The sequence below is a fragment of the Aricia agestis genome, chromosome 4 (assembly GCF_905147365.1).
Source record: "Aricia agestis chromosome 4, ilAriAges1.1, whole genome shotgun sequence".
In the NCBI taxonomy this organism is placed as follows: domain Eukaryota; kingdom Metazoa; phylum Arthropoda; class Insecta; order Lepidoptera; family Lycaenidae; genus Aricia; species Aricia agestis.
The window spans coordinates 11486227-11511814 of NC_056409.1; the positions used below are offsets into that span (position 1 = coordinate 11486227).

Genomic DNA, 25588 nt, shown 5'->3' on the forward strand with positions numbered 1-25588 from the left:
GATCCTTGATGGAGAAGCAGATGCAGTTGCATTTCCCTAAAGATTGCTCTTCATTACCCTGTGACTGCCTGTGTGGTAGAAAAGTACAACCCCTCACCTGGAAAGACGTAAACTGAAGGAATATCACCAACGTTGGGGTTTTGCTGGAATCAAAAATTCTTCAAAGTTCACTGGTGGCACAAAAACTTTTCAAAAATGTTAATAAATATAGATTGAGCACAATTCAGTCAGTAAACCTCTTGCACGGTTATTAAAATAGCTCTGAATTATTCTTGCAGAGATTTGCACACGCAAGACGCCTCAGGCGGCCATTCTTAGGGTTTGGGTATCATACCCAAAGGGTAAAAACGGAACCCTATTACTGAGACTTCGATGTCTGTCCGTCTGTCTGTCCGGCTGGCTGTCTGTCTGTATGTCTGTCTCCAGGATCTGGAGAACCGCTATAGCTAGACTTCTAAAATTTTCACAGATTATGTATTTCTGGTGCCGCTTTAACAACAAAATATACTAAAAACAAAATAAAGTTAAAATATATAAGGGGGGCTCCCATACAGCAAACGTGATTTTTTTTGGCCTTTTTGGCTCATAATCCATAATGGTACATTTTTACACACACAAAAAACATTTTTTTCTCCTTACTTTTTCTCTGTAACGGTACGGAACACTTCATGCGCGAGTCCGACACACACTTAGTGGATTTTTTAACGCAAATATTAATTGAATATGGAAGGTTAGGGCATGGGATTAATTAAATATACTAAATATATAAATTAAAATATATTTTAAGGTACAAAATGAAAAAAAAAACTTTTCAAATTTATTTTTTTACAATTTCAGCAGCTATAACAAAAATATTTTCTACATTTACCTACAGCGGGACATCGTAATATTATAAATATTTTTAAACTCAACCCTATTTCGGTTTTTCATGCGTATTCTGTGTTACCAAGGATAAAGTTTTCGCGCGTGGTGAACTTTCTAAGCTGTACCAGGCAAACCTTGCAGGTTTAAGGTTCTCAAATAGATATAAGTTAGAATCGTATTACTTAAATAAATAAATAAAATAAAATAAATATGCGTGTTTTAGGATAATATAAACAGGGCTACTATGGCTTCCCTTACCCTTTTTAGAGCTCGCCTACGCAGTTCCTGCTAAGTTGTGTGAGCACTTAAGAAGCTTCCGAGATAAGTTATATTTAGAGTACATATACATAATATCGTTGACTCACTCTTATTTAGTTCTGAATGATTTCGAGACTTAACAATAACTGGCTATAGCCCTATACTTAACAGTAACTGTAACTCTTATCGTTTACCATACCAAGGAATATAGAAAGTTTTCTTCATTAAAAATAGAGCGTACAAAGTACACTGTACACGTCAGAAGTAAGGGTCAATTCGGACCGCAACACGACGAGGCAAGGCGAGGCGCGGCGCGGCATAAAGTTGTATAGATTTGACAGATTTTAATTGCGTGAGACGTCTTGCGAATCTGTCAAATCCATATAAATTTAGAAATTAATCTACGCGTCGCGGTTCGGTCTGAATCAACCCTAAAACTTCTATCACGTTTCTGTAAAAAATCGTAGCGGCGTCATGTTGCAATATTTATATTATTATTTTGACCATCTTTTTCATGACGAGACCTTGAAATTTCACTCTCAGCCACTGACCTCCACTATACAAGTACGCTGGACATAATATGATACCCACCTGTTTTTATGCCTTTTTAAAGCGGAATCAGCGCCCCCAATGCGGGGGAAGAGAACTAAATCTGACGTAACTACACGTCAGATTTAGTTCTCTTCCCCCGCATTGGGGGCGCTGATTCTGCTTCAAATGGGCACAAAAAACAGCAGTAATTTCAAAGGTTATCATAAGTCCAGCGTACTTGTTTCAATGGAGGTCAGTGCTCTCAACGCACGTAATTAGTTTTACATCAATATAATATTATGATTTAGTCATTATATGATAAAAGAATTGCTAACCAAAGAGTTACGATTTACAACTTGAGGACATCTTAATCGGAGTTTAAACTAGAGTTGAGAGTTGCATCGGTCCTGTGAAGACGATTTATCTTAACGTTTGAAGCTGACGCGACTAACAAAGGATGTCGCCCGTTTATTATGGAAAGCAACAGCGATGTTGACGGTTTTAAGTTCAGACTCACGTCACTTGAGTATGAGGAATTCATTTGCGGGTCATTGAATTGTGAATTTTTTTCATACCCCCAAATGCAGTTTAAAAATTGCTAAATCAAAATATCAGTATGTAGAAACGAGTAAAGAGATACGAGAATAGCTTTAAGGATTGTAAAATTCAAGCATAATATTATAATGCTTAATCTATACATATTATAAAACATTGTCGCTTTTTTCCCTCATGTCCCTTTGTTCCCTTTAATCTTTAAAACTACGCAACGGATTTTGATGCTGTTTTCATTAATAAATAGAGTGATTCAAGAGCAAGGTTATAGGTATACACTATACATTCATTAAATAGTGGAGAAATACTGTTATTGTTGGGGTTTCTAATATGATTGTTGTAAATAATTACATTTTTTTCCGCTTACATTGCAAACGTAGGCTGAACCCTACGAGATTTATCAAAATAATGTACCAATTATTGTACACATTGAAAAGATCTCCAGAAAACTCCGCGAAGGTATATGTCTATCTCTTATGGATATCTCACAAGTCACAATACATTTTTTTTCTCATTTTCTTTTTACGACAAATAAGGGCTAATTTTCGAAGCAATTCTAATAAATACAGCATACATATTATGTTTTTGTTTCAACAATGGTTTTAATGCAAAACCACTTTTTAGGGTAACGGCTAACGCACAGGTCAATAAAGTTTTTTATTTTTATGAAATAACACATAAATAGCAACACACATAATATTTTATAACTTTAATAACTACACGTCACTTTTATTACCATAAAAAGTGCAATGAACAAAGAAATAAAATGAAAGCTGGGGTCAAACAATAAAATATTTCATTAAGCACTTATTTGCGTGCACACCGGTGCTCTTCAGGACATAACGTGCTTTGTAATTAATTCAGTAACAAGTTTTCGTAACAACAGGTGCACAGACTCATTACTGCAAGATGCATCTATAGTAAGTAGAGCTACAAAATAATTTAGTAACAATCATTTTCTAGATACCTATTATATAAATTGTACAATATCATGGCTTAATATTTTTAAATTTACTCAGAAGTTTACTAAAGTTAGTATTAATAATGTCATTTCCAAACCTGCGAGATGTAAACTCGATAATAAAAATTACTATACCCAGAGTGTAGAGTATTCCTATTAAAATAAAAGCTCCCGATAGATGTTGTACACTCAGGGGCACTATAGTCTGCGTGCTATCTGCACTCTTGGTATGAATAAACAGCTCCTTATTCCATTTATCTATTAAACCGTTCTCGGAAACTGCCCGAATAATATATTTGAACCTTTCCAACATCGGATACCATTTCCTGGCTAGCAAAACAACGCCGTATTTGTAAAGGTTATGGCTCTCTGGGAAGCAATAGGTTAAACCCGCACCTTTACCTAATTTCTGATCGATATATTCCGCTTGCCTTCGGGATGAAACGACGGCGAAATTCCTATCGAGAGCCGCGCGCCTTATCCCCTCCGAGAACGTCGTCGACTTATATTTGCGATACAAATAAAACGCGCTGGCGTTATTAGTCTCAAAATAGGATCGGTAAATCTCTCGGCCTCCCAGAGGAATTCTAGACTGAATGAGATCCGACTCGCTACTTATCTGTCTCTCGAACCGCGGGTGCATGAGGAAAATCCGCAGAAATGACTCGTAGGAGATGCTTATGTTAATGCTGAAACAGAGCCACGTGAATATAAGAATACGAAATGTCGACGATTTTGGTGTAAAAAGAGCACCCCAGCCGAGCAGCATACTGAGCGTCATTAGTATTGAATTAGTCGGCCACTTAGTTACTCCCCTGTTCTCTCTGTAATACAAGTAGTGAAAGACGAGACCCATCACTATTAAACTTCCGAAGGTAGCTAGCCAGGTGGTCCACTGAAATATTATAATCAAATTATTCCACGTCGAGGCTTTACCCGCTTTCGGCACACACCACGTCATTTCATCTTGAGTATAACTTATCGTGGGGTGAAACCATTTTCTAATCGTTTTCGTAACCTCGATGTTGCCTATAACGAGGTCGACGGAATCATTTTTCAAAACTCCGTACGCGCCCGTCGCGGTGCCGTTGGAGTATATCTTTCCCCAATTTTCCTCCTCCTCCGACATCCGCATTATGAGGCTCGTGTTTGTAAACTGACTTATGATTTTCACGAGATTTATTTCGCTACCCGTTTCGAACTCGTACGAATCATTAAACATTTTGTTGCCCGCTTTTCTCGTCGGAGGCATGACGTAGGGCTCCGATACTACGGCGTATGTCGTTAGGGGACAGCCCTTTAGATCGGCCGGAAGGATTTCTCTCTGCGGCTCTACTTCGTATATGACGTCATCTTTACACTTGTCTAAAACGTAGACGGAGTCGCACTCGCCCGCACAGTTCGTGTCGCTGTACGGCGTCCAAGAGAATGTCACGATTTCGTCGTCCCTAGGGGAGTATATAAATATGATACTTTTAAATAGCTTGTGTTTACGGAGCTCGTTTATGAAAAGAATGGCCGTCTCCTCGGCATCACCTTCCGGGGTTATTTCGTAATAAACTATCGCCTTGGCTAGGGGATTCCAAGTAGGCAATTTATTCAGTTGCAATATATTCCTCGGGAGTTCAGATTTATCTTCTAATATGAGCATATAATTCTTAGCCTTTTCGGGGAAATGCGATGCATTGGCGTGCGGGTAGCGTGAATCTTTAACCATTATGGAATATTTTATACCACTGTGTATTGTTCTCAGGAGGAGGCCTTCCGTAGTCGACTCGTAAGAATTTATGTTGATGATTACGATGCTGCCTTTTAGCGCTTTTTTATCGACGAAATATTTAGCGGATAATTTCAGTACACATTTTGCAGTTTTTTCGATTTGAAGGGAATTTTGCGTGGTCAGCAACTTTTCATTGAAGCAGGATCCAAAGCACACGTAACTTAAAAGTATAAAATAAAACGGTATGTATTCAGCCATGTTTACTTTCTCGTCATTAGTCACAGTAATCGTCCTACTCAGGGGCTATTTAGTTTGATAATAAAGTCGAATATTACCAGAAAGTTTAATATACCCACTTCTGTGCCAGGGATATAGTACCATTGGTGCCTACTTATAAAATATATTCAGAAATAATGCGCCACTTGTTTCGACAGCCTCTCAAGTATTAGTCTACGACGCTTATGGATAATACGCTAAAAGCCTGTTGACGTCAATTTTCTAGACATTGATTAAACTTCAACTCGTATTAGAGCCCAAAAAAAAATGAAATAATATTGGAACTTTCTTTTTAGATGAGTGGTATTACGGTTATAAGATTTGTTTTTTTTTTTAAATGTTTACAATATCTGTCTGTAAAAAAAAATTCATATACATAATATACATTGGCTTTGACATTTGAAAAATAAGGCTTTCATGTTCTATCCTAATTTAATAGTCATAATAGTTTCCCTGAACTTCAACTAGTGCACTTCGTATAAACGCCTCCATTTTCAAAATTGTGCCTCACAAGGTTGTAACAAATTGCAACAATTTTAAAATTATATTTTCTTACTCTTTCATGCGGTTGAATCTTTAGGGTGGGTTGCACCAACTTACTTTAACTATTATTAAATCTTTGGTTAAGGCCATATTTAACGATACGCCATATTTAACGATAACCATAACCGTTCATAATTATATCGTATTTTTTTCGTGAAAATTTACAATGGTTCAAAATGTTGTTATAACGCTTTATCCAACTGCCCCAACATTTGTATATTTTCCGACAAACTAAGTGCATTCAAATGTAAATTAAAACAACATTTTAGTGATAACAGTAATACAGTAAATGCGATTAATTAATTCCGCAATATTGTTTCCCCGATCATAATAATATTATTAACGTTATGTATTGTAAAATTTTTCAATAAGCGTTAAAACTATGTTTTTATTTAGTTTATAAGAAGTTATTGTTTCTTTTTTCAATTTTATTTCCTATTATATATTTTAAACATAATATTGTTAGTTAATAATACTCATTTCATCCCATTGTTGCAAAGCATGTTGTACCTATTTCACCTTTCATTGGAACACATTTCATCCATAAAAAACTGTGCTGTATTATTTTGTAATTTGTAATTGTGTAAATGTTAAATGTGATTCTGTTGGTGAATCAATAAATAAATAAATAACAAATATTTTTTCCTGACGACTTTTACGGATAATTCAATTTTTTATTTATACTCTAAATCCCATTAGCTTTAATAAAAAAAAAATGCAACAGACATCTGTCAAAATCTGTGGTCAAAGGTAAGTTAACCTTAACTATAACCATAACTTTGACCATAACTGTAACTATAACCATGCCTCTGGTGCAACCCACTCTTAGTATAATAGTAATCTTGGTAGTTTTAAAGAGCCCAGACGATAGCTATCTGCTATAGTATCCTAATCTAAGTTATATTATTATGATAAAGGTATTTGAAGAATTATGTACAGTAATACTTTACAGAAATAGAATTCGACGACCTCTGTGGCTCAATTGGTTGAGTGTGTGGCAGCTCAAGCCGGGGGTCGCGGGTTCGAATCCTGCCGACGGAACAAAAAGTTTTCAATGTTCCCGGGTCTGGATGTGTATTAAATATGTGTATGAAATAATAAAAATATTAAATATATTATGTATTATGTATAGTATAAAAGTATTAAATATATTTCCGTTGTCTGGTACCTGTAACACAAGTCCTTCTGGTACTTACCACGGGGACAGACTGACGTGGTGTTAAGCGTCCATAGATATTTATTTATTTTATTATGTACGTTTGTGGTAATTATAATTTTTTATCAGTTAGCCAAGTTTTAACCTTAGGGCTCCATTCCACCGCGGCGCATGGAGAGGCTACGCACGTGCGTCAAGCTAAACAAGCAAGCAAGCAAGCAATGGAAACAGTCACATATATTTTCTTACAAAGCGAGTAAGAAAATATATGTGACTGTTTCCATTGCAATCCACGGACACGCTACGCACGAATTGACTCACGTAGCTTGGTCGAATATTGTGCACACGTAGCTCAACGCTGGCCACGCTACGCATGCTATAGATCAGTTAACTAAAGCTGGCTCGTTCACAGTGCTCACACTTATGCAATTTCACTATACAGTTTGCATCATGATAATTGTCGTATAATCTGCGTACGATATTAATATACTATCGTACATAGTACGTACGCACAAAATTATCGTATGTGTACGATAACTATCCTACGGTTCCGAACCCTGGCCGCGCGCCGATCACACGTTACCGACTTGTAACATCACGCTGTATTTATAAACAGTAGTATAAGAAAAACAATAACTGTCCCCTTCACGCTCATAAGATAGACCGCGCGCGAGAGAGACGGACAGATCTTTTATGATGCGTATATAGTACGACGTCACGCCACGCGCTTATTCACAGACACTACACAAGCGCAATGTTTAAATGTGTAGATTGTGCCAGCTCTTGTTAACTGACCTGTATGCACATTGCACGGGATACACGGAAGCGTGTACATAGGCAGTGGAAACGTTGAGTCCCACGTAGTCAAAGAAATAAATCCGTGCACGTCCACGCGTGCGCCGCGGTGGGTTGGCGCTTTAAGTGTTATCATCCTATATCGAATGACAACACTAACGAAGTGTGAAAGTGTGCCTTAATTTACTGGATAGGTAAAAGGTAGACTACTATGTCTCTACAGACAGGTCATCGTGATCGAATTTTATAATTACCCAACATGCTGAGTTACTGGATTAATTACTCCTGAGTGTATTTAGTTTTGTTCCTAGCTTATAGAGAAGTCTCAATCCAGTAGTGACCACGAAATATGATCCTACTATACCGTTAAAAGCTCAAATTACAGGATTAAACGTACTGAAGTAAAAAAATCAGCTAAGTGCGAGTTGGACTCGCGCACGAAGGCTTCCGTACCATTTTAGAGCAAAAATAGGCCAAAAATTGTGTTTTTTTTATTTAATTTTAATGTTACTATTAATGATTATTAAAGTACATGTTATAACCTGTTGCCATTATTGATATAGAGCAAAAAAGCCAAAAAAAACACGTTTGTTGTATTGGAGCCCCCCTTAAATATTAATTTTATTTTGTTTTTTGTATTTGTTGTTATAGCGGCAACAGATATACATAAACTGTGAAAATTTCAAATCTCTAACTATTACCGTTCTTGAGTTACAGCCTGGAGACAGACAGACAGACAGACAACGAAGTCCTAAGACTTCGTTGACCGTCGACCCTATTACTAATAACTAATAGGGTCCCGTTTTGACCCTTTGGGTACGGAACCCTAAAAACGGCATTCATTTATGCCGATAAAAGCGCAGTAGCAAATACCAAACCATCATCGAAGCTATATTAGTCCAAATAGCATTATAAAATCGCACTCCAGGCTTTGCTGGTTGGGAGGGCTTTGTCAAATAAAACAATTAACCTTAATTACATAATTTATTGTTATTTCAAATCTGATTTCGATTTACACAAACAAAATCCATCGCGCGACGGCCGCGCGACAACTGTAACAGTTTCGAATGAAAGTAATCGTGAACAACTCTCCAACAACGCTCGATTCTCTCGGATTGCTCCCCGATATTTTGACTACGAGCGCTGTTGGATATAACATTTCGGCTTAAAACTCGATACAAATAATTCTCCGGTATAAATAATTTAATACGTTACATGTACAACCATTACTACTAAAATTGACAGACAAACAAATCGTTCTAACATTTTGTGCCGTAAAACGAGTGTGATGTACACCGTACAGTACCGCTTATCGTATAAATTATTTTACTATATACAATAAATGCAACTCCGAGTACCTAAAACCTGTGCTTCGTAACAATCTAATAGTGCTGTGCCGGTTTCGCCCCCAGTCGATATCGATAACTGGTTCCTCGCGAATGTCAAACCGACACACCACTACAATCTATATAAATATGACTTTATCCGTTTAAGATTAAAGCTAATCGAAGATTTAATTAGGAAAGAGGAAAACGGGACGGTGGGTGAAATTTATCGTAAAAAAGCAGGAGATTATATGAAGTACATTCGAAGAGGGAATCGCTTGGGTAAGCTTTAGAAAGGTCAGTAACAACTTATGTAGGAAAAGTTACAAACTATAACTCGCCATTGAATGAATTAATGTAACATAAAAAAATATGTATGGATCTAATGTCAATCGAATGTGATCGTGAATTTACTAAGTAGGTATATAAAATATCATATTTCTTGGACAATATTTACATCAAATCCGATTACTTGTGAATTTGTTACATTATATTTGTTTTCAGTTAGGCCTCTACATATTTGGAAATTTATAACAAGCGAACTTCAGGAGATGCATTTTTAATTAATTCATAGGGATGTTACACACTCTAAATCTTCCTCTACAAGCTCATCATTTCGCGTTATTTAGATACAGTTTTCAACCCTAAGCATTTCTATGTTGACAGCTTTCCGTACGTTCTAAATATTGTAAAGATCTAATATATATAGGAAAGAGAAAATGGTAATTAAAATACCGTAGTCTTCAATTGAACGATATGCTTCATTTTACAACGGCAGCTCGAACGTTCGCCATGTTTCTCTATAAGCTATGATCTGCTGGAGAATATATCCAAAACTTTTGATATCAAATATAATCTAACAAAATTATGGTAAGGGCTTAGAAAATTAAGTAAATTTAAAACGACAGCAGTCTAGACTTATAAAAATCCTTATCGATTCGAACTTAATTATTCTGCTTGGTGAATAAAAAGTTCGAGAAAATATTGCTAATAGAAAATATATCTGTAAGAAAACGGAGACCTTTCATTAGATAAAAATTATTGAGTACGATAAATATTTAAAGCTTAAACATTTATGAGATCATTTTATTGAATCGTAGGCTGATAGCGTGATTCTGAGATCAATCAAGAGGGGCACGGTGGGGCTATAGCTAAGGTTTGATCTACGTTCCTCACCAACCGTTCAGCGTCAGCAATTCCACACGATATAGACACAAAGTAGCGCACCCGACGTTGCCGTAACACTAATGAGTATGTACAGTGTGTATCAGTCGGCACTTATACATACGCCCTACGCAACTCAACATTCTTCCCGCTAATGAACGAAGCGACTACAGGTCGATATATTTGACACCATGTACTCTAAAACCTAGATCTTCTCCAGCTCATGGGCGTATTTTAACGGAAAGGAGATTCATGTTTGACTCTATCGAATTTCGAATCTAGTTTTTAAAGTACATTAACAAACGTGAATATCTAAGTCTCGTATATATTTTGATCTAAATCTGATATGTCCTCATTAACGATAATTTTATAGATGAATGGACATAGTTGATGAATGGTTTACAAATGAGCGTTCTTAATTTGAGAGAGTCAAGAAGCGATGTCATAGAAAATTATAATTAGTATCTAGAACTAATAAAATAACTTGTTAAATTATATTATAGGAATCAGAATATAATTTTTTAATGTATATAAATAAAGTTAGAAAAACATAAAATCAAGCTTTTAAAAGAAATTTAAAATTATCAACATCGATAGCTATACTCCCTCATCTCTAAAAACAATCTGTCATTATTCAGTGTTTTCAGCATCACAACAGGAAGAAATGTAAAAATGTACAAAATTTAGACAGACTCAGATATATTTTTTATAATCATGAGAAACATGGTTAAAACTTAAAACTATATTTTTTTTATTTTGCAAATAATTTATAAATGATTTTTACATAGAGTACGCAAACGTTTATCGAAAATAAACAAAAACAGAATTACCAATTCACTTAGGTTAAATAGTTAAGTAGTTAGTTTTTTGACAGGAATCTGTTCACTTACGCTTTTGATTGGCTAACATACATACATACAACAACCAATAAAAAACCCTGTTTAATTGATAAACTACTGTTTAAGTGCCTTAGAAACCCGACAGTAGTGATAGTGAAATATATTTTGATAAATTGAGTCATATGAAGAATAAAATCCTATCTGCAGGATTTTCATTAGAGGGTTTTAAAATTGTTGATTTGTATAACTTAGAAACGGTGGCACTTTAAATTTATATTTATATGTGTGTCTCTGTGTGTGCTGTATTGTAACAACATTATAAAAAATCTCACCGCTTCAGCTTCGCAACAACTTCAAAATCCAACAAAAAGGACTTTCTTCTACGGAAATACAGAATAGAAAATTACAAACGTCTCTAGCGAAATAAACAATAAAAAATTAAGTATAACATTACAAACGCAGTAGTGATGCTGAAATATTTAACGATTTCCGTACAATAATTGTCCGTTGTTTAGACGTACCACTCCTTGATGCCGTCCCGTTTGACGGGCTGGGCCGGCGCGGTGCGGCCGAGCGGTAACGGCTGCAGCCCGCGGACGGCACCGCCGTTGCCGTTGCTGGGACCGCTCGATGCGCCCGTTTGGTAGCTCGAGTGGGCCTGGACAGTCGGTTAAATGTATTGTTTAAAATAATGGTTATAAAGTAAAAAAGTATAACTTGACTACCCAAATTAAACCCTTTATAATTTTAATTGGATCAGTAAAATTACTGATCCAATCGCACAAATGTGCGATAAGAAAGAACATTCATGTGAAGTTGATAAACAGCCGAAGAGTAATTGGTCTGCCATTTAATTTGGTTCCGCTGTAGTCGGATAAAAAGAAGTTATAAGTGGTCAGAAGCAGACAAAGAGACTAGATTGGAACGTTTTCAGATATTAGAAAAAAAAAATTAAAGTAAACAATAACTAACCAGCTTTTTACTAACGATTATCAAAAATAATCCTAGGTTACCTGGTTGCCCAAAAGTGCAGCACTAGCGCTTTGCTGGTAGTTCTTGTCTTCCGTCACTTTGTATGAGGTGTCTAATTTGAACACCAGTTTTAAGACGATGATCACTATTAATATTATTGCTATTAGTACTGATGCAACAATACCTAAAAAGAAAATAAAGATTAGAAAAACATAAACGAGTGGGAGATAAGAAAATATTGCGGCCTCTAAACAGCAATCACAGAATGTGGCAAGGGCCCGATCTAAGGGGGGGCGAGCCGGGCATTTGCCCAGAGCGGCAAAAATGAGGGGCGGCGAAATTGACTTATTCCTATCTTCCAACCTAGCCATCCACCACTTAAGTTTGAGAATTTTACCAGCTAACCTACCTTAAGTTTGCTAGTGGAAATATTTGAGTATTTTACTTAAATGTTCCTCCCATTTTCCCCCAACAAATATGTTTCCTGTAGGTATAATATGTAAAGGGCGGCGAAAATGGTATTTGCCTGGAGCCGCTAAATCGCTAGATCGGGTCCTGGTTGCTACCAACTAAATCATTATCAATATCATCAGAATCTCACAAGACGATGGCAATCAACGCCAATCATGAGAGAAATCGTGAAGTTAATGCATTCTATAACGTTCATAATCACCTGAAACATGATATAGTTTTCGCATAACCAATATCAATAAACAAGTCCCGGTACTCACCAACAATAGTAGCGAAGAACTCCGACTCGGGTGGCACAACCCTATTATCAGTGGTCTTCGGATGGTACCATTTAGTGGTTATTTCATGTTCATAGCCATTATAATCGGCATGACCTCTGCTTGGTATCCTCTCCTCTTCCATCTCAAACGTCGGTGTTCTTGTCTCTTTCTCCGGATGATGGTCCTCGTAGTCCGGTATGTTGTTCTCTGTGTAGTGTGTGGAGTCCGTGTGTTTGGGTATGCTCGGCGTGAATTGTGGACTCGTGTGCGTTCGGTCTGTAAACACTAAAATTATTAAGAAAATGATAGGTTCATCAGCATTTTTTTCAGTTACTAAATGAAAATGAATTGTAAACTTAAATTCATTGTTATTAGCTTAACAGGTTAAAATATATTCTAAGAAAAGACTTTCATGCCCAAATATTACAAAGAGTCATAGACTAGCTTCGCTTGTGACGCGTTGGGCGTTACATTTTAGTAATTAATGAACCCATAAACTAAAAATATGAGGGACTACAAATAAAATTATTATTCATCTATCATCTAGCAATAAATAATAAATCATATTACCCTCAGTAGGCGTGGTCCGGTCGGGCGTGGTGGCAGTGTCGCGGGTAGCGGCGTGTATGTTGTCGTGGTCGAGGGGCGTGGTGCGAGTGTCGGCGGTGGCGCGCGCCTCCGTTGGGCTCGTCCGCTCACGCTCGTGCTCGGTCGATATGGCTGCGGTTGGTGACGTCATACTGTGCGTGCTGCTTACGCCGGAACTGCGGGTATAAGAAAGTTAGTATAAAGTAAGTATATGAGGTTAAGGTAAAACTAGTCTTAAATCATATAGATATGATTTAAGATAATGAAAAACAGAAAACGACTAAACCGATTTGGCTAATTTTAGTCTTGAAATATTCGTGGAAGTGCATGAAATATTCATATTAAGCTTCAGTCTCGAAATCAGCGAGGTGGGAGCGGCGGCGGCGAGTTCCAACATAATATTATAGATTTATATGGATAAGCGACTGCTTATCCATATAAATCTATAATATTAGACAGGCCTCGAAAACTGAGCGGCGCGTGGCGTACTAGACTTAGTACGCCACGCGCCGCTCAGTTTTCGAGAGTCCATATAAAATGCGCCCCGGCGCTCCCGCCTGATTTGGAGACTAAAGTCTTAGGAGGGAAGTCATACAAAATTAAATAAAAATCTTATCTATCTTAAATAATATTATAATCAAGCTATCATTGATTGAAAAACTTGTCTTTTCTTAATATATGGCACTTATTTCGTACAGCATACCTTGTCATGGGGTGTTCAGGCTCTGTGATAATATCTTCACCGCCAGCCCCTGAACCTTCTATGCAGTCTTCATCATCGCAGGGTTTCATCAGCTTGCCGCTTGTGTCACCCTGTATAGAAAAACGATACCACAAAAGTAATAACATGATCTTAGAAACGGCATCACATTAATATTATTATTAGTAGTTATATGAATTGGGAGTTTTTAGACATTTTCTTTAGGATAACGTAAAATTTTAGACGAGTAGTAAATCATTCGCCACTAGAGGCTACTTAGCAGCTTTTCTTGGTTTACGAACGTCTACAAAGACCAAGTCTTGGCCTTTGTTGAGTTGTTTTGACGCTATCTCACTGTATTTGGACGTGCCATTTAAAGAGTACGCAGATTTGATACCTTATGCATCTTAGGCGGTCGTCGTGTGGACGGTACATAAACAGGTGTGATAAGGTCATCCCCGGATCCGGCGTCCGGCAACACGCACGCGTCCTCGTCGTCGTCGCGACAGCCGGAGCCCGCGCCAGAGTACACTAGCTCGTCTAGTACACCCGGCCCGCCGTATCCAGATGGAGGAGTCTAGAAGAAAATCACAACTATTTAATGTCAAGGTCTTATAATAGTGATATTTCTTATAGTAACATGAGGTTACGTATACTTAATTATAGTAATAGGTATGCAAATAGCGTACAAAATGTTAAATTACCAAGCGCACAGTGGAAAAGACTGCTGATACCAAACCTTTCTTCTAGTTTTGCCTACATATATTTATTATTAGCATACAATTTTTTAATCAGACTTTGGCTATCACACATTTCCACCACTGTATCTCCTGTATCGCCAGGATCGACAGCGGTATCCAACCACGAAAACCCTTTAATATGATCTCAGGAAGTATACAACTTGCTACAGCCCGTAATGATTATTTAATTACACAATAATTATTCGTAGTACACACAACGCATACAGACTACATAATATTTTTTATTCTCCACACGTTTAGGCTGCGTTTCCACTGAAGCGGAGCGGAGCTTAGCGGTGCCCGAATTGACCAATCGTGCTATTCCAGCGGAATGACAGCGAAGATTTCGAGCATGGTGATTGGTCAATTCGGCACCGCTAAGCTCCGCTCCGCTTCAGTGGAAACGCAGCCTTAGGGCCTGGCCAGAACCTAGTATTACCTGTTGCATCCTATTTAGATCAGGATCTAGGGCATGCGCGCGTCGCACGTCGCCGCGTAGCGCGAGGGCGGGGTCGGCGGCGGCGGCGCGGTCGAGCGGGCGCGCGCCGTTCACCGCGAGCCCGGCGAGCACGCCGCTGAAGGAGCGCGCGCCGCCCGCGCCCCCGCCGATAGTGATGCGAGCCATGCTGTTGAATACTGTTGATTGTTGCCCGCCTGAGGAGAAAAATGATTTGCAGCAGTTGTGTATTAGACTTGTGTAATAGTACAGCTTGGATGCAGTGATGACTAGCAAGAAAAAACCAGCTTAAGAAAAGAGCTGGCGGAGCTGCATCACATTGTTTAGAGGCAGAAGCCGCGGGAAATTAAGAACAGCGAAAATATAAACCTGGGCAGTACAAGACTTAGGGCCTGTTTCACCACTTTCTGATAAAGTGCCTAATAAGCTATTCACAACTTTTTTGACAGATTCTCCATACTTGATCTGTCAAGTTAATTGGTGGATAGCCTTATCAGGAAGTGGTGAAACAGGCCCCTAGAATTCAAAATCTAGATGTGGAGTTACTGGAGTCAGCTAATGTAAAATGACGATTCTACACTCGAGTGTATTTTCATTCAAGCAATCAATTAATATTTTGTTCATGTTACAATAGCTTAACTAAGGGTCAATTCAGACCGCAACGTGACGCGTAGATGCATTTCTAAATTTGTATGGATTTGACAGATTTGCAAGACGTCTCTCGCAAATTCTGAAATGCATCTACGCGTTGCGGTCTGAATGACCCTAATAATATTAATTTGAAAACTAATTTTCTCTTCTACAGACCTTGTGGATGTCGTATGATGACGGCGTAGCTGTCAATCTGGAGCGCGGCGCGGCTGCCGTTGCGCGTGAACCGTGCGACGTGGTAGGCGCCGTCGTCGACGCGCGCCGTCTCGTCGCCGAGCGGGTGGTCGCCGTCGCCCACATTGTACACCATGAATAAGTTGCCGCGAATCTGAAGATATTATTGAAATGTGTGTGAATATGAAATACCGACCCCCTATTAACATCGCTGACAAGCAAGAACCAAAGATAACATTATACAAATATAACATTTAAAAACAAGGAATAGATTTTTGATTTGCGGATGAAAATTTTAAAAGTAAAATCAGTGCGATTTTTATTGGCGGATTCAATTCAAATGTTTTATTTCAGACATAGTATAGTCCACCTTTTAAATTAAAAGTTACATTATATTACTAGCTGTCCCGGCAAATGTTGTTTTGCTATATAAAGTACGAGCTTTTGCCCGCGGCTTGGCTCGCGTTAAGAAGTATTATTATATATAAACTTTCATCCTCTATTTGAACCCCTTGGTGTTGGAATTTATCAAAATCCTTTCTTAGCGGATGCCTACGTCATAACATCTACCTGCATGCCAAATTTCAGCCTGATCCGTCCAGTAGTTTGGGCTGTGCGTTGATAGATCACTATGTCAATCAGTCAGTCACCTTTGAGTTTTATATATATAGATTTTGCCCATAATATTATTTTATTGAAGTGACTAAATAAGTATGGCAACGACCATCGCGGCTATCCCGTCGCACAAACAATGGTCGCCGTCAGTCTTGAGTTGTAATAATTTGCTATTATTTATTGAACAAATTATGCACTTATCAATATAAAAAGTACTCAGACCTACTGAATATGCATATAAAATTTGGTAAAAATCAGTAAAGCCGTTTCGGAGGAGTACGGTGACTAACATTGTGACACGAGAATTTTATATACCTATAAGATATTAAGTACAATAAATGCACAACAAAAAATAATTACAAAGATTAGATTCGTAAAGCTCGTAGAAATTGATGCATTGTATGTTATCTCTTTATAGCATTCTTTGTAAAACGAGAAAGCATGCTCAATAGGCTACTAGCTCATGAAGTATGCTTTCTTGCTTTTTGCAAATAAATTAGTAGCGACAGGTCTGAGGTCATAGAAAATATTAGCGTATGTTGAACGTATGAATTTCATTGTACTTCGCACACAGTACTTTAGATGTACTCACAATCTCCATCTGCATATAATCCTGTGTATTCGAGGACTCGATCCTCAGTATGACGGCGTCAGACTTGGTGGTGACGAAGCCGACAGCGACGCGGTCCGTCTCCGTGTCGGCGACGGCGCTCGGCGCGAACGTGAACGTCATTATGCCGCGGCCGGGACCGAACTCGTACGCTATTGATTCTAGAATTTGAAATGAATAAGGTATAATTATTAGATATACTAGAAGCACCTATACAAGAGGCAAGAGCTCATAAATAAGAGACGTTCCTTATTCAAACATACGGAGTATACAGTGTGTTAGTGTAAACAACGTTATCCTTGAAACCATCAAATGAGCCCATCAAAATAAACAGCTTTTTCTATGAGAACAATGCTGGGAACTCAAAAAAAATGCCGTCTTCATATACATACGGATGCCCACTTTAAGTAAGCAACAAAAAAGCCATCCGTTAACATACCATCATAGCATGTAGGTCCGGTGAAGGAGGTGAGCTCGCAGTCGCACACGTACGTGTTCCACTGCTGCACGCACACGCCCTTGTTGGCGCACGTGTTGTGCGTGCATTTTGTTGGACCTGAAAAAATATATCACATTTCTACGAATATTTTCAAAAACAATTCCTAACTTGTCACAGAAAATTAAATTGAACTCTGCATGTAAATAACAGTACAGTAGAAAATATAAACATTTTTGTGTTTTGACTCCACTGATATGTTTTCTATTGAACTAAGAGCCAGTCCACACGTTGCGTTGCGTCAGCGTTGCATCGACGCTACGCTGTCGTTGCGTTGTTTTACATACAAATAACCAAGGTGTTCACACGGCGCGCTGCGTCGTCGCAACGCACACATAACGGACAGCAGCCCCCGAGAAGAAGCAGGAGGGGACGTTAAGACTGCTACGTAAGAATGGTGCGATGACTGCGTCGACGCAACGCTGACGCAACGCGCCGTGTGGACTGGTTCTAACGCGGAATTCTATTTTCAGCACTAAAGTAAGAGACATCCAGATTGCGAAATACTTATCTTGTTCAAGTACAACAATATGACAACAACAAGAATATTTAAAATGTTACTTCAAATTATTGTTATTGAATATAATATTTCAATAACTAACCTTCACAACCAGACACCAACGACGAGCTCGGTACAACAGCGTCTTCTATGAGCGAGGAGGACTCGCCGGGCAAGTCGAGACTCGACATGCAGCCCTCGAAGCCCTGCCGCGATATCACGCCGACCGGCAACGACGTGTACATGTCCTTGGGCACACCACCCACGTACAGCACGCTGTCGAGTTCTAGCATGAGGTTGGAACCTGGAAATATGGAGATGTTAAAAATAATTTTAAAAGTCGTTTAAGAAACGATTTTCTTGTATTCTAGACTCTGGTTTGTTGACTAAAATATTACAAATAGTATGTAAGTAGATAGAACTGAGCTAAAAAATCTAAATGGCAAAAGGGTTTGAATTATTTGTTGCTTCTTCACACACTACTAAACGGATTTTGATTAAATTAGGCAGGTTACTTAGGCTACCTTTATCCCAAAAATTGCAATGGTTCCATGAAATACCGTATATTTACTATATGAATTAACTATATCACAATTCACGTAACATCTCAAGAAGTTTATCATAATCAACTAAAACTGTGTAACTTACTTGTAGTATGCATTTCTAGATCATCATCAACTTGCATCGTATGAATCTTCGGCGTCGGTCGTCGTATAGACACCGTATGCCATCGGTTATCGTTCAGAAAATTCTTCAGCTTATCCTTCATTGTAACGACTCCATCGCCGAGATTGAACACGCAATGTATATGCCCATTTACTAGTTCCACAGCAATAAAATCCTGCTTCTTCCCTCCGTTGTAGAACAATAAGCCGTCCATTTCCGTAGTTCGGAAGTAGAAATCTAAGTATGTATTAGCATAAGCCTTCAGTAACGGCAAGCCAACATACGTATGCTTGGACTTAAATGTTACGGACTTGTAGACATTCAAGGAATCTGGCTTCACGAATTTCCCGTTGAATATAATGTTGGAGGTATCATAGATATGATTGTTCTCATTGCTGCTCCCCACACCGAGGGTCCGAGCTAGATCGATATACTTCACGCCGTTGAAAACAAACTTTTGGAGGTACCCCACGAAATTCGGTAGAGTCGAAGTGATCTGAATTTCCTCTTCCGGATGATATAAGCCTCCTAAATGTATCGTCGTTATTTCCAAAGTAGACGCTTTCCCTAAAATTGTTTCAGCTGGAAAATAAGGAATTTATGATGTAGGATTATGCCATTATAGTGTGATCCATTTAAACAACATCGACCTAAATAAATAGAAATCAGCAAAGAAACGTCCCATAGATATCATAGAGTAGCGATTTACTTTTATTTATTTACATCGGTAACATTAGCACATTGAACAATCTTGCCAAGCTCCAACAGTTACAACTAATTACAAGAAGTTCAGTTCCTTACTCCATAGCGAGTGACTTTTTCTAGCATAATAGAATTATAAGCATCCCCATGGCCTCTATAGAAGATCAATACTATCGTTAGAAAATGCGCTACCACACAGTTAAAACCTCAAACATCCGTCGTAATTTTTGTTTGAGAATTATCAAAGTATTTTGCATACTTACAATAAAATATACATGTTATGTTTGAATTTCAAAGAGCTCTATCGGTGATTAGCTGAATGCTGATGTGATCTAATAATGAAATTCAATCAAAGAAATAAACTGTTTGTCTATTCCAGTTCATCATTTTGGTAGGTTTTTTTACCTTTTATCCTTTTGTAAATTTTGATTTCCCAAATTTGATCCTAGTTTTAAATCTTCTATAGCCAATTCCCCCAAAGTTGCAGTCATACACAGAGATAAACAGACAGTTGTAGATAGAAGATAAATAAATACTATATTACTCTTAGAGCTAAGGACACTACAGGAAAAAGAAAATGAAATCAAGAAAGAAAGTAGAAAATAAAAGAATCAGAAAAAAAAGGTGATGTACTAAGTGCCAGCTAGAACCAACTGAAAAATAAGCTGCTACACTACACTAATAGGACATCTAACATCGAATTACGTCTCTTACTAGCTAACATCTAAGAATTCAAACTATGTTTTGAAAATTAACTTGGAATTGTTTTCCAATGATGAAATGATTTAATGTTCATTTTAAATGTTGATTTTTTTAGCATTTACTTGATCTTCATAAGAATTTTATATGCCGATTTATTTCATTTAAGTACTTTAGGAGAATGAAAATTTGAATTACATACGTAAATTACAATGCATTTAAGCAATGTATAAATCATCATCAAAAGGATGATTTTAATTTTCTCCATACGGTTTCATCGTAAAACTAACCTTAAGTCCACTAAATAAGGGTGAAAATAAAACGGTGCGGGTGGTGTCCCGTGCATACGTACATAACGTACCGCGGACGGGCTGCGCGCCGTCTACCTGCAGCTTCAAGTTGGACGCGCGGCGAGAGAACCGTACGGTGTGCCACTTGTCGTCCGCCACGTTCGTGCCGGCTAGAAGGTTCTGGAATATTTTAAACTTCAAGTACCATCCAAGTAATTGATTCATAGGCAGTTGACGGACCTACAGCATTTGGTCGGGTTAAGGGCCTTTCCACACGACGTATTTCTTGCGCACTAACGACGCGCGTTTCTGATACGCTTGTGTTCTGCACGTTATCATCGCGATTTGGTAAATATAAAGTTTAAAACATGTCGGCTTCCCTGCGTTTTCTGAACGTTCAACCTGCGTTTGTATCGATGCGATATTATATATGCAAACGAGCGTAAAAAAGCGTCGTGTGGAAGGCCCCTTAGTCAATTCAGTGTTAGCTGTGATTGGTCGGATGGGTTTGACGTAACACGACCTTACTCAGGTCCTCCATCTGCCAATCAATTTCTCTGATAATACATTCTAATAAAAGGTGTTACAAAACTAAGTTAGGTACTCTTTCAGAGTGCTATTTTTACAGTGAAATTAATATTAGGGACGCATACACACCAAGTATTATCATTTTGTTTTGTTACATCCTGTATAACTCACTTGCACCAGTCTAGTTTTAAAGTTGTATGTAGGTTTTAAGAGATGGCACGATTGACAAGTGAAACCAGACTGGGGTAAGTAAGCTTTATAAAGGTTATTATTTTGTAGCAGTTCGTAGCGATGTCGTAGCAGTTTCGTAGCAGCTTACTCAGTACTAGCAGCTACCCTATATAATTTTCTCTCTCTCTCTTTCGGACTCGTTGGATTACAACCCCATACTTTAACCACTCATAGCTATTATATTTTTGTTAGGTTAATGGTACTCAATATGGTAATAATAATATTATAATGGAATCATTAGGATTGTGAATATGTTCAAATTTCACACATTAGCCTTAATTATAATAATTGTATGCATCAAAAAATAACAGTACTCAAACCCAACATTACATCTCTAGCCTAAAAACAATATTTCAACTTACACAATCATCGTTCAGCGTTGGCAGGCGCTGCAAATAGTTTTGCTGTTCAACTACTTGGTAACTTCTACTAAAGAAACTTAAAGTTATCCTACTAACCTTCTCCCTATCACCCAGTCTGACACTCGCCCTAACCCTTCCAGCGGCTACAGCCAACTCTATTCTATCTGCGGAACCCTCGGTCGCCGTTCTCACTAGCAACCCCGCTTTGGTTGTACGGAACCGTAGTAACAGCTCCTCCGTCTGAGTCACGTGTTCCGGCCCAAGTGCCGCTGTAAGATGCTGACTGCCGTTTAAGTATATTGTTGGAGATTCTGAAATGTGAAACGTATGTTTAATATTACATAACACGGTATAAGGGACAGTAGGTATATTATGAACAATTTAATAAGTCAACGAGTTATAGCGCAAGCACTGTTGCTTATGTATATTAGAAACCTATATTTTACCAACCAACAACAACTTGCTAAAATTATGCTATATTTTAGCATAATTTTAGCAAGTTGTTGTAGTATTAAGGTATCAAAAGAAGATTCTTTGTACAAACAAGTTGGATTATAGGTAACGCCTTAAAAAATTTTGACGCATTTATACTTAACTGAGCCAAAGCCACGCAATTGTTTCTTTACAATAGCCATTGTTGGGGCTGGTCTCAATGTTGTATAATGTATAAATTAGGTCTTGAATATTGTTACCTCGTCCGCATGTAGGTCCGCCGTAGTTAGTAGTGGAACAGTCGCAGAGCGCCCTGTTCCAGCCCTCCGAGCACCCGGCGCCGTTCTGACACGGCGAGCTCACACACTGCTTCATCAGCACGTGACACGCTGGACGGACTGACGCTGTAAGTAGGGTCAGTGTTGTTAATAATATTATAGTTCTAAGAATACTTTCGATCATGACGTCAGCTTTGAAATAAAAAAAAATAGATCAAATTCGATCCACTCGTTTAAATAATATTATTATACCATGGACAGCCACACATAGAGACAGGCAGGCAGACACGTCAAACATTTTGCAATGTGGTAGCGTTTGTTTTGATTTCAGGCTTGAAAGAGCCTTGTAGAGGTGATCCTAAATCTAGCTGCTGATCATGCGAACAGGGATAAGTGAACAGGTCTGTTACAGCAAATATTATCTATAACATTACATGTAAAGATAGGCGTAATTCACTGTAAGGATAGTAGGTCTAGTTTTAGGACGTATTTGTAGTCTATTATCAACGTAACATAATAATTACCAGAATCTTGCTGCCGTGCGTAAGCCGTCAAGTCCTGCGGTTTTCCGTTCAACACAAGATCTCGTATACAGCCCACAAAGCCCTGCCTGAGAGCCGCCGTCCAGAGAGCTGGCGGAGTACGCGCGGCTGAGTACTCTTGCCCCAACCCGCCGACGTACAGCTGACCGTCTAGCTCCAATTGGTTGGATTCACCTGGAATATTTATAAAATTGTGGTTAGAGATAGACGCTAGAATGAAACGGTCTATATAATTATTTATTTAAATTATTCGCGACAGACGAAAGTGTATTTAAACGATTAAGTAATGAGTAAAATGACCGTGATATTAGAAGAGCAGCAAAATTTAATTTCACAATTTAATAATTTTCATCTTACAACCCTTTCTGCATTGCGTAGATAAATGCTCACTATAGTCTATTTGTATAACAAAATATAAGTAAATTTAACATATTTTTTTATTTTCATAAATGAGTGACTGACGGATAGGTTGTGTATACAATTTTAACCAATTATTACAGTAACCAATAATTTTATAAGACTATAGTGTCGCATTTTACTCTAGTAACAGTAACCTGTATAATTGCTCACCTGGCGTTTTAAACTCCGCATTTGCGCCATCTACAGTAACTCGACCGTCTCTTCCTGTTCGACGCAACAGGAACTCGTGCCAGTGTGAGTCGTCTACTCTTCGCCTAGACGCGCGCACTCTTACCCCACCCGAACCTAAGTCCATATGTACGTAAATGTACCCGTTCAGAATCTCCACCGCGAACAGATCCGCCTACAAAAGTGTATTAGTGTTTAGTGTGTACAAGCCTTTATTATAACTCGAATAATACTAATAAAAGTAATATTATAAAGTTGGAATAGAAAAAATATGGTTTTATAATTATTTTTTTGCTAAAGAAGGTATTTAAATAAGTACGAGCGTGAAAGGAAATCTAAGGATTTTCTATAAGGTTTATCATGCAGTTAACAAACTACATAAGTACAGAGCTAAGCTAAATATATAATTGGATGGGAAGTCTATTATAAACTACTTAAACTAAACTATATTATAATATGATTTTATAGTATCTAGATCTATTTGAAAGATAGTATGAGTGTATTCTAGTGTATGTGACTATAAGCGATGATATGGTGCGAATTTGTGTAGGTATAATAAAGCCTTTCGAAGCTTGGCCTAGACGAGACCTAGGTGCTAGGGTCGTTGTGCTGGGTACTACGTGCACATATTTATATCGGACGAACACAAACATCTCAACATCTTCAGTGGGTGAAACTTTATAAGGTACCATACACAAATTCCCCTACGTCTGTGACCGATTTTCCTTGTTACCTTGGCCTACCATGCAATGTTACAGAGTGGATAAAATCTCTACAAGTACGTTTACGTATTTAGGCACTTTGATATTTAATTTAATTAATGACTTCCCCTCCTTGTACTATTTACATAGTAAAATGAGGGGAAGTAAGTTATCTTACTAACTTCTCTACAAAATCTCGGCCAGTTTTATAAGGCTGGTACCGCCGAGATTTTGTTGTGTGCCGTACGTGGCAATGCATTGATACTATGGTGCACACATACAAGTCGCGCGCGGTGCCTTTGTATGAAGATAACTTACTTCCCCTCCTTTTACTATGCTATTTATTTAAGGTTGAGTTGTAATTGCCAATTAATCGTTATTAGTTTAACCTTTGACAATCATAAGAACCTTTTAATGTTTCAGTCGTTTATCCAATCAAACAATTAGTGAAAGTTAATTAATAAGTTTAATGTATCCACTGGGTGTAACAAGCACGAGATTGCGATTTATACTCAAAGTTGAAAGTCGATATATTTTTTTTTAACTATTATTAAAAGTATGTGGTTAAACAATAATTAAAAGCGTCCCTGGTCACTGATCCATATCTATCTATAATGTAATACCTACACCACTAACTACTATCTAGCAGCCTAAGCTTTCATGTTCGAGTAGCTATTAAAGTATGTATACATAGTTATCTACTTTGCTATGTTTTAACTATGATGTACAATTTTATCAATGAAATTTTGTACAAAAGTGACTATTAAATGATATTTAACTGTAATGATAAATAATATCGAAATCCTATAATAATAAGACTTTTTTTCAAGTTGCAATGATCCTTTATCCACGCTACGCTATTAAAAACAGATATTATATGAAATCTTACACATCGATTCTTTCTATCTACCAAACGCTGAGTCCATAGAAATGGATCAGTGAATAGAATTTAACCGTTAAACTTCTTCTTCGCATACAAATAGCAATCTCCTTATGACATTGAGGTGTGATGGAGGTAGACGTTGCCCTGTGGCAAGAGTGAAAGAGACAGATTGCAGATGAAGATGACAGATATGGCCTCTTTATTTATACCGGTCCAACCCCAAAAGCTTCACCCCTTACCGTGCAACCTACCCTTGGTGGCTTCGCGCCCATATTGAAGAGAATAAGACCGTTCGGTTCGTTCGTTCGGAACTTAAACGATATCGTCCCGGTCTTGACGGCTTCCCATTTCGGCAATATCTGAAACATACAAACGGACCCGTTAATTCGATTAGCCTAAAGTGTTATACATTCATATAAAAATACTTGCTGTCCCGGCAAACGTTGTTTTCTCGTAATTATAAAGTAAT

General features: G+C 37.9%; 2 protein-coding genes across 11 annotated transcripts in view; both read right to left on the reverse strand.

Annotated features, from left to right (window-relative positions):
* The window catches only part of LOC121726087, a 31578-nt gene extending 24307 nt beyond the window's left edge, over positions 1-7271 (reverse strand). The window contains exons 1-2 of the mRNA XM_042113316.1: positions 7254-7271; positions 3280-5072 (exon numbers count right to left, since the gene is read on the reverse strand). Coding sequence (XP_041969250.1) covers positions 3280-4883 — 1604 coding nt within the window. The 5' untranslated portion in view covers positions 4884-5072; positions 7254-7271. The remainder of the gene's footprint in view (positions 1-3279; positions 5073-7253) is intronic.
* Positions 7272-10894: 3623 nt separating this feature from the next.
* The window catches only part of LOC121725881 (neurexin-1), a 120308-nt gene continuing 105614 nt past the window's right edge, over positions 10895-25588 (reverse strand). The window contains exons 11-29 of one of the 10 annotated variants that reach the window (XM_042113031.1): positions 25359-25478; positions 23518-23710; positions 22930-23121; positions 22388-22531; positions 21792-22006; positions 21696-21722; positions 20646-20754; positions 18866-19465; positions 18321-18521; positions 17662-17778; positions 17205-17383; positions 15980-16151; positions 15155-15369; positions 14373-14552; positions 13979-14088; positions 13258-13451; positions 12688-12972; positions 11998-12140; positions 10895-11642 (exon numbers count right to left, since the gene is read on the reverse strand). In XM_042113031.1, the coding sequence (XP_041968965.1) occupies positions 11496-11642; positions 11998-12140; positions 12688-12972; positions 13258-13451; positions 13979-14088; positions 14373-14552; positions 15155-15369; positions 15980-16151; positions 17205-17383; positions 17662-17778; positions 18321-18521; positions 18866-19465; positions 20646-20754; positions 21696-21722; positions 21792-22006; positions 22388-22531; positions 22930-23121; positions 23518-23710; positions 25359-25478 (3543 nt within the window). In that variant the 3' untranslated portion in view covers positions 10895-11495. Of the gene's footprint in view, positions 11643-11997; positions 12141-12687; positions 12973-13257; positions 13452-13978; positions 14089-14372; positions 14553-15154; positions 15370-15979; positions 16152-17204; positions 17384-17661; positions 17779-18320; positions 18522-18865; positions 19466-20636; positions 20755-21695; positions 21723-21791; positions 22007-22387; positions 22532-22929; positions 23122-23517; positions 23711-25358; positions 25479-25588 lie in introns of all 10 variants that reach the window. The other 9 variants (XM_042113032.1, XM_042113030.1, XM_042113029.1 and 6 more) reach the window with 9 other exon arrangements.